This window comes from Pogoniulus pusillus, chromosome Z (genome assembly GCF_015220805.1).
Source record: "Pogoniulus pusillus isolate bPogPus1 chromosome Z, bPogPus1.pri, whole genome shotgun sequence".
NCBI classification, from domain to species: Eukaryota; Metazoa; Chordata; class Aves; order Piciformes; family Lybiidae; genus Pogoniulus; species Pogoniulus pusillus.
In genome coordinates, this window is record NC_087309.1 from 102830769 (window position 1) to 102846662 (window position 15894).

A 15894-nucleotide genomic window follows, 5' to 3' on the forward strand; every position below is an offset into this window, starting at 1 on the left:
CACCTCCGGGACGCTTGGGAGCTGGAACAAGGCTAAAGATGATTCCTGATCTGTGAGGCTGCTACCCTCTATCAGCTCTGCTTCATGGGACAGAGCCTTGCCTTGGCTAAAAGCAGAAGTGGGGATGTGAGATACAATACCAGGTTCTGGGGCTCTTATGGGGCAGATCTTGCTGTTAGGTTTCAATGCCCAGTATAAAAAAGGACATGATTATTTTCCTAGCAGAACAGAAGCTGCAGCTCAGAGATAGAGGAACAGATGTCTGCCTGGTTAACAGCAGGACCATGGCTCTCATCCATGGAGCCTCAGCTGATTCCTCTTTCCTCTAACTAAACCTATCTACCTATTTGAAGAGGCACAAGCTGCCACCTTTCTCTTGATATGACAAATGCTGTCAGCTAGTTCAGTCAGTCAGAATTGCTCCTCTTTGGATCATCCTTTCCCCATTTGGGAGAAATCCCCAGGGGCAGAGGTTACCTAAGGCATGATGGAGCACAGTTCTGACAGCAGCCTCCCTGCTCTCTGCATGCAACACCCTGAGAAGCCAAACTACTTGCAAAAGCTATTTTCACCTTGCTGTTAGGTGATACCAATGCTGGGTCATGGCCATGACTTCCTCTGCATGGATGAACTTACCAAGTGTAGTTCTGGGACACAAAGTACAAGACAGCATCAAACATTCAGGAAATGACAGCTGTGCCAGTCTCCACAGTGTAGGAACATAAGAGGGAATAGGCTGGTGGGGGATGCGCTTCTAGCCAAATTTAGCCCCCTGAACACTGTCAGCTCCCCAGAGCTTTCCTTCCTCCTCCAGAGACACCCCTTTCCTCTCTTCCAGCAAGGAAGCTAGCACTGTGATTGCAGTAAAAACATCCATGACCTTCTCTTTCCCAGCATACCTGAGACACTGATGGTTGCTGCAGCTTTTGCAGCTCCAAAAGTTTTGCTGTGCTTATTTGTAGCAAGGCAAGTGAACAGGCCAGGTCGGGTGACATACACCTGCAGTCTGGAGTCAACCACTCTGTCCTTGACACTTTCCACTATAGATCCTGCAGAAACCTAGAAGAGTGAAAAGCCCAGTGCAGTGATATTTCCAGTAAAGGCAAATCAGTAAGTGAAGCAAGAATATAAGATATGTATCACAGTATCACAGTATCAAACAGTATTATTAGGATTGGAAGAGACTTCAGAGATCATCAAGTCCAACCCTTTACCACAGAGCTCAAGGCTAGACCATGGCAAAACACTCTGATGCATTTGGTCAGAGAGATCAATGTGACCTCCCTAGAGGCCAGTAGAAATTATTTCAATGGGATCTGTGTCTGCTTCCCAAGGTATTAACAGTGATAGTTGAAGGAACAAGAAGAGATGAGTCAATGATGTGTCACATCTTTAATAAAGATTGGTTATCTTTGAAAACTAAGTGTTGAAAATGTTACATTATGTTTCAGTGATTTGCCTCACTGAAGCTCATATTGGAGGTGTGTTGAAGGGATGCATATGGTATGAAATCACTGAATAACCAAACCTACACAGTTATTGTAATTATTGCATGTCAGTGAGTTTGTATGCTGGTCACCATGTGAATGATGGGACCGGGGCTACTTTGTCACCTTAAAAACTCATCTCAGGTGGTTGTGAGGATGTGAGCTATGGGGAATTTTTTTTTCTCCCACAGCTTCTTCTTTTATTAAAATGCTGCTCAGATGTATTTATAGATTCTTTTTTTCCCCCTAGAAACAACTCAGCACTAAGATAATGCCATGACCCTCTTGGTGGAGAAGAGGAATTCCTTTACAGGCTACCTCTGCTTCCCAACATCCATCCAGGAGAGATGGCTGCTCATTCTGAGCCACTGGTGCTGATCCTGTCCACTTTCACTCCTTACACCTCAAGCTTTTGGGCGTCTCTTGTTCTGTTAACCCACATCCTGGCAACACTGGACTGTGCCTGGTGAACACAAAGAGCCAAGGTTGCTTCTCTTGACCAGGGCCATGTGTAGCTGCAGTCAATACAATCAGTACACATGGTCACATGAAACTTGGAACACTACAGGTGAGTGCCAGGCTGCTGTGTCTAAGGCTTCCACATCAGACATCTGTTGTTTTCTCTACTGGGAATTTCAAGCCATTCCCTTGCCTTAATTGGCTTCCCTCCCATTTCATATAGATTCTCTGAGATTTTGTTCCCAGCAGGTCTTTCTTTAGCCTTTAAAATGCCACCTCAACTACCATCAAAGCAGAGACCACTTCACATATTCACACTTGGTTTGCTTATTCTTATTAGTGCAAAACCCTATATTTTAAGGTCCATGATGGCCTGTGGTACAGAGCAGGAGGGAAAGTAATTGTGATTGTTCGCATCAGCAAGACAGCTTCTACATTTTCACCTCTTTTAAGACAACTCCACAACCTCAGCAGATTCACATTGTTTAATCCTCAGGACAATTGCAGGTCAGCATTTACAGACTGCAATGCCACAGGCACATTACATCAAGTGGCTCACTACTGATTCCTTGTGAGCCAGCCATCAAACACCTGTGCTCCAGTCCACCAGCCTCTTGGTCTGACATTCCCAGAGATAGGCTCTTGTTGAGGTCTCCTTGCTCTATTTAAAATGAAGCAGTCTGGAGCACCAGCGTCTTCAGACTGGGCTTTGCCTTGCAGACAGGGATAGAGCAGAGCACATCTGACCAGCCACACAGTGGCCCTAGGCAGAGTGTGAGCATGATCTCACACATAGCTCTCTGAGGGACAAATACACCAGTGGGAGCTTGACTGAACAAGAGTCAGTGATCCAAAACCACTCTGCCCTTGCCAGGGACCTCAGATCCCCCAAAATGTTTCTTCCCAAATACTGAAGAAGTCTTGAATGAAGATGCACAGTTGTCTTAGAACAACTATCTCCAGAGACTAGTGGGGATCCACAAAGCTCTGCTAAGACTGATCTGATCCCTTTTCTGTTCTCCCAAGCAAACTCTAGGGAACAGAAAAAAACTAGCCCAAACCAAGCTGGAGGATGCAATTAGGTCTGAAAGAGGTAAGGAAGGCAAGACAACCTGTAGAGTAGTCCAGGCTCCTTAATAATGCATTTTAATACACCAGGATGATTCCTTCTTCCTGAAGTAAGGAGTTTGAGTGAAAGTTTTTTGGTCCTATTGATAAGCAAGTCTACAGAAATGGTATTAGCCATCTGGTGGGCAGAAGGACTTGGGGCTGACAGGGGGTCAGTGAGAAAGACTGGAAGCATATTTTCAGCCTGCACATAGCAGCTGCTGCACTTGCTTCTGCAGAATCATGCTTTGAGGCTCACATCCTCAAAAAAGCTGTGGAAAGGGCATCAAGAGTGTAAAACCTCTCTTCCTCCATATGAAGGCTGGAGGAAACCCATAGCAGGCTCAGGACGCAGAGCTGCTGTGACTATGGTGTGTCACTCACTCCCAGGGAGGCAATATTCAGACATCAAGTGACTTCAGTTCAGCTTCAGGCATTGCAATAGCAGGGACATGCAAGCCAGATGAGTTCAAAGCGGGCACCTATTTCAATTACTCAGGATAATCAGACAAACAATTTCATGTGAGGAGTGGATCTCTTGGTGCCTGATGCTGAAAGAGGATGTACCTTTCTAGAGGGCATACTTCTAGCCAGGAATAAATTGTTGATGTTCTTCAGCATGTCACCTAGGTCAGTCTAGAAGCTTTCAGATCTATTCATCAGTGAATTTGCTGTGCATATGCACAACTATTTTGCCTTGTAACAGTTTGTCCTACCTAACTCACTCACTTGGTGCTATTTTGTCAAGCAATTTTGCCATATTATTGTTACCAAATCAGGCAAAAGGAGAGGAAAGGTAACTGGAGAAATATTTAACACACAACAAAGTCCTAGAAATCCTGAATCAGAGGAAAGTTGTAAGCAGCTAAAACATTTTTCATCTCAGGCTTTCCAGAGGCTAACAAAAATGCAGTACTCTGGAGAAGGGGGATAGTGTTTCACAGAGGAGAAAACTATAGCCAGGAGGTGAGGTGGCCTTAATTTGATCATGCAGTGAGGTGCTAAGTAAAGCAAGAATAGAAACCATGGGCACTGGTTTTCAGCCTCTTATTTTAATCTCTGAAGTTCACTTTGAGATGCTAGCAGGCTTCCAGGGCCAAAAGCATAAAGAAAGTACTCACAGCTTTCCCATTTTCCAGCCAGGTGACAGTGGGAACTGGAAGGCCAGCGGCTGTGCACCGCAATATCACCACAGACCCAAAGGTGACATTTTGGGATTCAGGAGCCTTCAGGATTCTGGCAAAAACTGCAGGGGAAGACAAAGATGATGGTTGAATGGCAATGTAAAAGCTGAGGCTGTGTCCTTCCCAATAGGTCTCAAATTCAGCCACTGAACCATGAATACAGATAGAGGATAGCACAAGCTTCCCTGTGAGCCAGAGGCCTGAGGGTGAGAAGGTGAAAGGAAGTATTGGCTTGGTTATATTCTGCACCTTGCAGACTGAAATTTTACCTGTGGAAATTTCAGTATTTTCTGAGTTCAGTACCTCAGAGGAGGCAATGTGCAAAAACCCAAGGGCAAACTCAGTGTACAGGCAGGACAGCTTTCAGTAAATACACAGCAAGTTACCATGCTGCTCTGCCAAGGTTGACCACATGTGAAACATTCAAAACCATCAAGGGGGACCACCAGCATGGTCACATACCATGAAGGTTAAGGCTCAGGTAAACTATTCAGTATGATCAAAGTGATTAAGACTTACCACTGAGAGCCAAAAACCACCTTGTCCTAAGGGGAGAGAGTCTAGTATCAGGTTATGGGAGAATGGCTGACAATGATCTTGGGAAGGTGAGTTTGTATGAGCAAACTAAGTTTTTCTTGAGTCTTTCTACCTCTACTACTTTTGTGGAAATATGGTTATGGTTTGAAGATAAGCAAAATAAGATCCTCTCTTCTCCAACAAAATTGTTATTGGTTTGGTTTGGATTGGTTTGGTTTGGTCTGCCCTTTTTTTGTTTGTTTGTTGGAGGGTTGTTTTTTTTTTGGGGAAAAAATAAGTATTTTTGCTGAAAACTTATTTGAATTCAGAAACAGATCTCATGGCCTTCATTAGCTGTATTTCAGCTCCTGTGCTGGGCCACTTAGAGGAAAGAAGAGGAGAGACATTTCCTATATGAAAAACTTGAGTTTTGACCCAAATTTTCTAATGGAGATGCCTGAATGTCTGTGCAAAATCAGGCTGAACAGCTCTGTGCCACTTTTTGCTCCAGTTGCTCGTGTTTAGTAATACTTGCTGTCTACCTCCTGGTCTTCACAGCAATGACTGAAAGTCTCTGTCAGAAATTCTAGTAAGCAGTGTTGTTTCTCTTGGAGTTCTCAGACAGCCCTCATGTATTGTTTGTCACTTCTGGTCTGTATCATCCCCCTTAACAATGTATTGATCATATCACGGTCTTCTGTGCCTCTCTTTGCCTGATGCACCTATTAGGGCTGGCCACTGATTGCTCCCAGATGGAGACATCCAGTGCAGAGCAATGAGGAAACCAGTGAGGATCCCTTCAGAAAGTGAACATCTGTCCCTGACATTTGGAATGAGAAGGCTTTGTATGCAAAATTTCAGCAGGAATAAAAAAGCATATGCTTCTCAGATAGTCCTTCCACCCAGTCTTGGCCTGGGAATGGGCTGAAATTTGTGTTAACCAGGGGTCTAAATTCATATTTTGCTCATGGATAGGCAGCACATTTCAGCTGGATACTTTGTCCTAGAAGCACATATTCTTCTATGGTCTTCAAGCAGTCCCTCACAATCAATGCTTGGTGCCACTTGCTTGAAGTCAAAACAGGGCAGTACTGCAGCTGCTGCATCTCCCCTGACTCTCAGAGGGGCAGCAGGAATCAAGGTCCACCACTAATGAGGAAAGCTGCACTTGTTGGCCAACAACTTGCCTGACAAATAATAACCAAAATGAAACCTTTGTCTGAAATTTCACTTCAGGACATTAACACCAGATGGTTCTGAATGTAGCTGTGAGTGCCCCAAGCCAAGCTTGTAATTAGTTTTGTACTGAATTTGGAGAAATGCTAAACTTTTGGTCCTCTCCCCTGGCAGCAGTTACATGCACATGGCTCCCACCCAAGGCAGTGCACTAGCTCCCAGAGTCAGAATATGCATCTTAGTGCTGTCATCAGCTCCTCAGTGCGCTGCTGGGACCTTGCCCACCCGACAACTCTGCTGCTTAGATCCCGACTAGGTCAAGTAATACCAAAGTGACAAATTAACAGCACTCCATTAGCCAATGACCTCCTCTGCACCAGCAGCTCTCTGAAAATCTGCAAGGATCTTACAACCAAGAGGGACAAAGTCATGCTTTGAAAATTAAGGCAGCTTCACAGGCAAAAAGAGCAAAACCGCACTGACTGCTGTAGCTGGTCCAGCTCATGCACAGGACCTGTGAGGAGCCCAGATTCTGAATCCTGCTCTTTAAGACCCTCCCAGCAGCACTCTTTGTTTGTTTTAATAGCTCAACATGCTGCTGGCATAAGCGCTTGTCCACCAGCATAGGGAAGGCAAAGGATTAAGCCATTCAAGGTTAAAACAGCAAATACAAGGATGAAAAATCCAGCAGCAGCTGCTAAGCATGCACATGTTTCTTATGGAAAGTCCTGCAGGTGTATCATCTAGCAGAGGGAGGGATGGCTATTTCAAAGTGGAACTATAAGGAAATAAGCTGCTTTCCAAAGGGTGGAAGAATGGAAGCTCCTGCTACACACAGTACCACTGTGTACTTGTCCAGGACTTTCAAAACTGAAATTACAGATATAATATTTTAACACCTCAAGCACTAAAATTCGCATGCTTTTTGAAAGTGTTTTACTTCAAGGTTAGCTAATTAACTTGAATATTTATCCCTAGATTCTGCAAACTTAATAACCTGGAGGGTTTTAACATTATATTATATTTTAGTGAGAAGTTCTCTGAGACCAAAGACGGACTTCCCAGGTTCCATCAAGTCTTGGAGACTACTATCTGGCATAGAGAAGGATACATTTTCTTAAGGGCTCTTCATCACATTGGGAAACAGCATTAAAATATATACATATATATATATATATATATATATATATATATATATGTATTTATATGTATGTATATATATTACATCAGCTATTTCTCAGCTTTATTGCCTGCAGGTGGGTGATTGTCACAGTGGCACTGCTGGAAACTCAAATGCTGGGGGAAAGCCAGGATGGGTTGTGTGAGACCAGGCAAAACTGCCAGAATGAGATCTCTGTCCATTTTGACAACTACATCCGTAAGGAAATCTATCCTGTAGCTGAACAGAAAAACACATCCCCCCCAGACTATGACTTCCCACCCCCTTCTGCCCCTCACTACATTACTCAAAGAAATAAAACAGGCAGAGTCAAAGAAGAAATACCCTGATGGTACCAGCTGAAGCAACTGGTAGGGAGAGGCAGGTTGACAAACAAGAAGAGGAAGGACCAGGAAATGGCAATAAATGTGAAATTCACACTATTTGATGGGCTCAGGATATAGTTATGTTTTCATTTTGTATCAGAGTGAAAATTCTGAGCAACCAGGTAATTTTTAACTTTTCAGTTGCCCTCCTTTCCCAGATTCTCTTAAAAGTGGATTTTGCCTGTTGAGTGCCATCACCACAAGGTTAAGAACATTCATATCAATACCCTAAGGTTCTCAGCACAAGATTTAACCAGAGACATGCCAAATAGCAGTTAGGAAAGGCAGGTGAAACAAGCATTATTTATTTATGTATATTTAAATGGCAAATAAAACAGAGGAAATTAAATTTGGCTACATAAAAGCCAAGCCAGTATGTTAAGTCACACTCCTGAGCCCCCTGATAAATGTTCTTTCTTTTACAGCCCTGTGCACTCCAGGGCATGCAGTGAGGTATCTGCACCACAGCCAGCTGCTGTCATTTCTGAGAATTAAGTAGTAGGGCTTTAATTCAGTCACCCAATTTTTATACTATAAAAAGACTGAAGGCAGTGCCCTTCTCCACCCTCCAGTTTGAATTGCTAACTCTTTCCAGGAGACTTTGTTTTCCCTTCACTTGTGACTGAAATATGTTTCATTTGCAGAGTTTGGGGTCCAATCCTGCAGTTCTGGCTGATGCCTGCCCCATGACTGAGTAAGGTTTGTTTTTTGTGTTAAACCAGGTTGGGTTGGGCCAGTCATAGACAGGCAGCAGCCTGGTTGGTCTAGGCCTGCTTTTGGGAAAGGACAAAGTGATGCTCAAAGTTCACAGGAAGCCCCTGTGAGTGCAACCCTGCTGCAGGAAGATGCCCCTTTTAGTCAGACTTTGGTAAATCCTTATGCTGACAAGGCCCAGTCAAGCACTGGTTTCTGGGTGTGGACTGGGTTGTGTTTTTTTCCATAGCCTCCACAGATTTTGGTGAACCTTGACTTTCAGAGAATGCGAGCAACAAGAGCTGATGTATGTGAATTAACTCAGCTTGTCCAATAACCACATCTAAGAGCTTGTTGCTAGTCCTGGCACACTGTAAAGCACACTTGATGGTCTGAACTGAGATACGGTCACTGAGATCTAATCTTGTGTTAGCAACCAGCTGGCTGTGGTGTGTGCATGCTTCCTTCCCACTTCAGTCAGAGCCTGGCCCCATGTGTGAGCCAGACTGGTTGTGTCCATACTGCCAGATCTGATATCTCACCGTGTTCCACTTTCCCCAATTGTTTTGCTTTTATTGAGGAAAATGGACTTTTGGGTGATTACAGGCAGGTCTTATGCCAAAAACTTTTTTCCAGCTAAGCTGCTAACATGGTAAAGGCAAGTCCTTTGTGCAAAGGTGTTTCCCTCTGGTACAGCTGGTGTTATATTGAGAACCAATGTGTCTGCAGTGCCAGAGAAATTGTTCAGCTGTACATTGTCATGGAAACTTTCCTGATATAAATACCCTGGCAAAGCCCTTACATTGTGTACTGTTCATGCATAAGCATTTTGGAGCTAAAGTGCAAGCATTTTTCTGTCTGCTCATTCACCAGTGTTCCTGTAGCTCTTTCGTATCTGAAGCATGACAGATTGAAGTGACTCCTTCTTTACAAAGGACTACTCTTGGCTTAGGCTTTGCTTACTAACCCATAAAAAAATCGTTTATGTTTGCCACCTATGTGCTCTGTAGAACCATGAACTTGTGCCAATGTGTTCGCAGACTTTTACCAATGTTCTCATTAGTCTGGTTGTCTAAATCCCTATTCAGATTCATTCACCTCACGTCCACTCACTCTTCCTGACAGTAAACCAGACAGCCAAGAAGAGAAAACACACAGTGGGACTACCATTTCCTTCTCACTGGTGAGAGCTGAGGGGAGGTCTGGGTAACAAGCTCAGCATAAGTGAACAGTGTGCTACGGTGGCGAAGAAGGCCAACAGGATGCTGTGTTGCATCAACAAGGACATAACAGCAGAGATAAAGAGGTCGTTGTCCCACTCTGCTGGTGCTTGCCAGGGCACTTCTGGAGTACTGGGTGCAGTTTTGGACTCTGCAGTACAAAAAAGATGAGAACAGGCTGGAAGATGTCCAGTGAAGGGACATGAGGATGCTGAGAGGACTGGAAGAGCTGTCATCTGAGGAAAGGCTGAGAGATCTGGGTTTGTCCAGTCTTCAAGGGAGAAGTCTTAAGGGAGACCATTTCACCACATACCAGTACCTGAAGGGTGGCTACCAGGACAGTGGAGACTCCCTTTTTGCAAGTAGTCTTACAGAAGGGGTAATGGGCACAAGTCACTTCTGGAGAGATTCCTATTGGAATCCAGAAGAAAAGTTTTCACAATGAGAGCAGTGAGACATTGAAACCATCTCCCAAGAGGAGTAGTGGATTCCCCTGCACTGGTTGCTGGGCCATCTCATTTAAGCTGCACTATCACCTAGGAAGGTTGGACCAGATGACCTTTGGGGTCCCTTCCAGTCTGGCATTCTGCAATTCTCATCTCATGCAAATGCATTTTTAAACACTAGAAAGCCACAGCATTTGTGTTTTCTGTCATTTCACATTCATCTGTGTAAAATCCCAACAATACCAGGCCTCAGGACAGGCTGTACATCATGCTGGTGGATCAGCCCTCCCAAACACGGCTGCACCGAGATGTGTGCAGCAGCTAGTTGCATGCCAGGAGCCAAGGCTGAACAAGCGAGGCACAGTCTTTGCAGCTGACATGACAGGACCAGATCCCAGCTTGGAGAACAAACAAATTCTTTAGTAAGCTTGGTCAGCAACCCCTGTCACAGCAGCAGGAACAGGCTCTGTGCATGGCTTGCTGCACGCTTTCATGTAGGAATGGCTCACATTGTACCTTTGCCACTGATCAAGGCATGCTGCCCCCCTCCCACCCACTTCTGAAATTGCTGGGTTAATAATTAAATTGTGAGGTAACTGCAAGGGCAGTGTCACTTTTATCTCTGAGTATTTGTTACCCAAACTGCAACATTCATCTTTTTGCAAGCCTACCAAGTAATTACAAGGAGGAGCAAACTATCACAGATGCAGATGATAGGAGATATTTCCACTTATCTCCATCAGATTGCTTTCTTATTTTTCCTTAGTTCCAATCCAAATAAGCTTATTGCCAAAAAAACACATGTACACATATTATAAAAAAAAAAGAACATGTCCAAATGCAGTGAGAAATGCATGCAACCACTGTAATATTTCTCAAGGAACAGCACTATTAGGCGTGAGACTCAGAAGAGGAAGCTGCAGAAGCACTACAAGCAAGCAGTAGCTCGTCATCAACCTGCCCCTCACCTGGTTACAATGGTAATCTGGGAGAAGGACTTCTCAATACACTTGAAATACCTGCATTTTGTAGAAAAACACAACATCTTCAAGCCCTTCTGGCTCCTGACACATGCTTTGGGAGGTCTAGGGCTTGCAGCAGTTCTAACATCTCATGTAGCAAAGGCCAGACAGCAATACATGAATACTCAGCCTGGAAACTGAGGCTGTGAGATGGACATCAGGGACAGTTCAAGACAGGGGAAGCCACATCTCCATTCTGTGAAGCATATGCCTTCAGATTCTAAGCTCTGCTGTCTAATATCAAAGCAAGGTTTTTGTATCAAGGCAATAGCTTTTCAAGGTAATCTTATTCTCAGGTGAGCTCCAAGATTTGCAGGAGGAGCATCATCAGGACTCACGTAATGTTAAATACCCCAGCTAGCACAGGAACTTCTCAGCTGTGAAAGACTTTGCATCACATGTAGATGTCCCTGGAATCCCAAAAGCAGACCCCTACAAATACCCAAAGCTATAATAACCAGGAGTAAAATGTAAATAGATAGCTTATATCCTGTGTAACTATATAAAACCTGTTCCCTACAAGCGTTCTTTTCTATATACAGAGCAAACCTCAGATTCAAGGCCAGGCGAGGATAACATGTTCGAATTACTTCCCAAGGAAATGAATAAGGAAATTCCTTTCATGTCAGACCGAGTCTGATGTATGTGTATGGTTTCTTTGAAGGAAAGACCCTTCCAAACCTCTCTGAGCTTTGGCTTTTCTACAGTGTGTAAGGCAGGACTGCAGACCATGCAGCATATTACTGCATTGCCTAGAACTGTATGTGAAATTGGAAAAGAGCAAACCTTGCTCATTCCACTTGTGTTTGACAGCCAGAAGGAAAGAGACTGGCACACACAGGCCAACTGGTGGCCTCAGCAGTGGTGATGACAGACAATGGATGGCCCATCACGACTGCTGCTGAGGCTGCCAGTCTGCTTGCATGTATGAAATCTCCACAGCTGCACACAACTCCTTCTCTCACACACACTCTCAGGAGTGGAGCAGGCAGTAATAGGAATCTCTGAGATACCCAAACTGCAATATACCTTGAAACATCCTGATATCTGGTCTTCACCAATGGATAATATCAGTGCCATAAATTTCATTACATGCTGTGTGAAAAGTGCTTCCATCCATTTTCAAGTGCTGCTATCAGTAGCTGCCAGGATGTTTCTTGGTTTGAGGTGATAGCATGTAGGCTGTTCCCTGATAACATCACATACTATGCATGCTTGATTTTCAATGCTGAAAACTCTGCTAGTCTCTCCTAACAGATTCATTTTCATTCCCTATTCTCAGGTTCTGGTTTGAGAAGTCCTGTCTGCGAGGGTCTGCCTGCAGCTTCACTCAGTTCCAGTGAGGGGACCATTCCTACACAAAGCATCACGGCAGGCACTTTCTGTTCCTTATTATAGGCACACACACCCTAGAAATATTGTATGCTACTAGAACTGGTTCTCATGGATAGTCATCTCCATTTGCCCTGCTCCCCTTTATCTGATAACTATGAACGTTCTCTGTCTTCTAGTCTTGTTGTCATGCAGGAAACACATGCTTCCTAGCTACCCAATGCAGCTTACATGCCAGAGGGATTTTGTCTGCAATATCCACTTTTTTTTTTTTTTTTCCATGAAACCACAATTCATGCAATGATGTGAGAAATTTGTGCGTTTTTAAGGGGTTTTCCAACTTCTCTGTTAAGTGAAAGAGGTTTTTAAAACAGGAAATAGCAGGTTCGAATGCCATTGTAGAAGAATTTCTTGAACATGACTTGTCAGAAACCTCATTCTCCCAAGAGGCCTGCTTTGCAGCTCCTCAGTGCAGGAGGTCACCCCGCAATTACTCAGGGACAGTGTGCACCTCATGCTTGTGTCACAGCAGAGCAAGCCTCAGGAACAACATGGATAGCTGACGTTTGTTTGTTCATTTGCTGAAGGTCTGGGGCTGTTTTCTTTCTCCTGCTTCTTTCCCTGTTACTCTGTAATTAGGGATGTGGTCATATCTGCAACATCTGAGAACCTCAGGATAACTGTGGTAAATGCAGTAGGTAGGAGGAGATTTAATGAGATGTTACAGGCTTTCAGTTATACCCATGCCACCCTACTGAGGCCAGTCAATTACTTTGATGTAATTACAGGCAGCCTTGGAATGATTTTCTCTCCCTATCATGTTCCCTCCTGTCAGACCCTTTAAATTTTTTAACAGTAAACTGCAATATTCACCATTTTCTGCCACAGGACACTGCCTGCAGGTACATGCACAAACATTGCTGTGGACTGGGAAGGCAAAGTTTTCCCAGGGGTTTCTGCCTCTGCTGACAGCAGACCCAAATGCCTCTTCCTCAGTGTTACTATCAGAAATTTCACTCACTGCAGCTCTGCAGTCTTGTCAGTTGGCTATTTGTAATCTACCTCACCCAAAATATCCTGCCACAGAAGATGCCACAAATGAGAATTCAGTTCTAACATCAGTAGCTGATCTATGGGCAAGAATCAAGCTAACAGTGCTGACTGGATGCTTTGGTAACCTCTTGATGTCTCCTTATCCTACTTCATTAAAGTACAGAGGTGTTGACATAAAACTGCAGAAAGTTTTCTGGGTGGCATGCATGGATTCACTTTTCATTTGAAACAGGGCCTTCCATTGAATATAGTGTTCCATTCAAATTGATAGATCAGCTGGACTAAATGCATAGTTTAATTCTTGCTATATGAATTACGTTGTGACTTCCTTCTCTTTTGAATTATTTGTAATGCAAATTTATCCCAAATCTACATAAAGAGGTCCACAGAACAGCTGCAGGAAGCTAGTGGGTACAGGCTGTTAACTGAATAACCAAGGCACTGCTTTCTCTTGTCATCTAGTATGTTGTCCTCTCATTGCCTCCAAGAATTAGACAAAACAGCTGAAAAACAAAACAGAAAAACCTCCATGAAAACCCCAAAAAACCCTAGACCTGCTCTACCCATGTTCTGGCAGATCTTCCCATCTGAAGAGATGATTCTCCAAGGAAAATCTTCCTATTTTTAAGGCTAAGGCAGCTCTTACAAGTGGCTTATAGGGAAACATTTTTGTGGCCTGTGGCAGGGTATTATTTTAGTAGCTACTAATAAGCAATAAACTGTGGGCAGGAAAAGGCTTCTATCTAGCAGTGTTGGAATGTAAAACTAAACAATGTCAGGGGACCATGTGGATGGAGCATTGCTTCTACCCTTGTTTTGGTTTGTTTACTCTGTGTGCTTTCACATGGCAGCACGGGAGGAAGTGGAGCAGCAGCACTTCACAGAGACATGAATGAAATTGCCTGGATAAAAGATCAGTAGCCCCAGAGCAATGCCCCATTCAGCCAGCTGCAAACTGCAGAGAAGATTTGATCCAAAGAAATGTTATTACATCCACAAAGAATCAATCAAGTTAGTTTCCTGATAAACACTTCAGCTCTTCCAGCACTTATCTTAGCTAATTGTTTGTTTGCTTCCCACTAGATTTATGATTGCTAATTTGTAGATACGCCTTTGTACAATGATGAGTTAAAAACTAAGCCTTATCTATCACACAATATACTCCAAAACTCCTGAATTCCACAACTCTCTAGTGCCACAGACTGGAGATGAAGCTCAGACTTCATGCAAATCACAATATGGAAGTGCATCTAACTCAGTGCAAAACCAGCAGGACCACCTGTGTACTCTCTCCTTTCACATTTTAGTTCATGTGTTTATCACCTTTTTGTTGCTTGTTCAACATTAAAAATGTGGCACTAAGGCAAACTAGGAGAATCAGAGGTTTCACTGGCTGGGCGTGAAACCTAGAACAGTACAACAGGAAGGTTGTACTTCATGCTCAGGGGAAGATGCTAAAAAGTATAATTCAGACTGTCTTCCTACAGCAGAGGATTTCCATACATGGGGATGGCAGGACACTGCTCAGGAGAACATTCTACCTTCAATTGTGTTAGAACCTAATCCACCACAACCCTTCAAACTTTTTAATGGCAATAACTCCAATGCTCTTTCCATGGCTGAAAACAAAAATCAGGCTGATAAAGAAATAGATTAGGCTTTATGCCTCACCTATAAAGAGCTTTTATTTTGAAACTGCAGGCAATTCTTATCTTTTCCTTTTGTGGATGTTTTGTTGAAGAATGAAAAATGCATAGGACAGGTGCCCATTCTACCAGTTCATAACATGGCACTTTCCTTCTCTCAAGGAAATAAGGAAACAGAATCATAGAATCTTTTCAGTTGGAAAATACTTTTAAGAGCATCAGGTCCAACCATTATTGAATGGTTTGCCAATTCTGGTGCTAACCCATGTCTCTCAGCAGCACATTTATGCATCTTTTAAACACCTCCAGGGACGCAGTTTCAGCCACCTCCCCAGGGTGTCTACTCCAGTGTTTGAAAACTCTTTCAGTGAAGAATTTTCTTCTAGTATCCAAATTAAACATTCCCTGGTGCAACTTGAGGCCATTTCTTTTTGTCCTGTCACTTGTTATGAAGGAGAAGAGATTCACACCCATTTCACTACAGCCTCCTTTCAGGTAGTTGTAGAGAATGAGAGGTCTCCCCTTAGCCTCGTCTTCTGCAGACTAAGCAAGCCCAGTACCCTCAGCCACTCTTCATAAGACCTGTTATTCAGACCCTTTACGAGCTTAATTTCCCTTCTCTGAACCCCCTCCAGCACCTCAATGTCTTTTTTTGTAGTGAGGACCCCAAAACTGAACACAACTACTCAAAATGTGGCCTCACCAGTGCTGAGCACAGAGGCACAAACATTTCCCTGGTCCTGCTCATCACACTGTCCCTGATACAGACCAGGATGATGTTGGTTTTCTTGGCCACCTGGACTGAGCTAAAATCCTATGGAGGAACACAGAGACCAATGTCAGGTGATCAAGCCTGTAAGTCATGTCAAAACTTACTGGTTTACTGCTGCCCTGTGACAGTCACTTTTTATTTCATATAGGATTAATGTATACTCTTAATATTGGTTTATAAACCCCACATCTGAAAAAGATAGAGAGAGATTAAAGCAAAAAACATCCAGTGGAATT

General features: G+C 43.6%; 1 protein-coding gene across 5 annotated transcripts in view; it reads right to left on the reverse strand.

Annotated features, from left to right (window-relative positions):
• Window positions 1-15894, reverse strand: part of MUSK (muscle associated receptor tyrosine kinase) — a 61118-nt gene that overhangs the window by 25536 nt on the left and 19688 nt on the right. For 4 of the 5 annotated variants that reach the window (XM_064176429.1, XM_064176428.1, XM_064176426.1 and 1 more), the window contains exons 6-7: window positions 4175-4299; window positions 900-1059 (exon numbers count right to left, since the gene is read on the reverse strand). In XM_064176429.1, coding sequence (XP_064032499.1) covers window positions 900-1059; window positions 4175-4299 — 285 coding nt within the window. Of the gene's footprint in view, window positions 1-899; window positions 1060-4174; window positions 4300-9946; window positions 9958-11225; window positions 11233-12350; window positions 12363-15894 lie in introns of all 5 variants that reach the window. The other variant, XM_064176427.1, reaches the window with a different exon arrangement.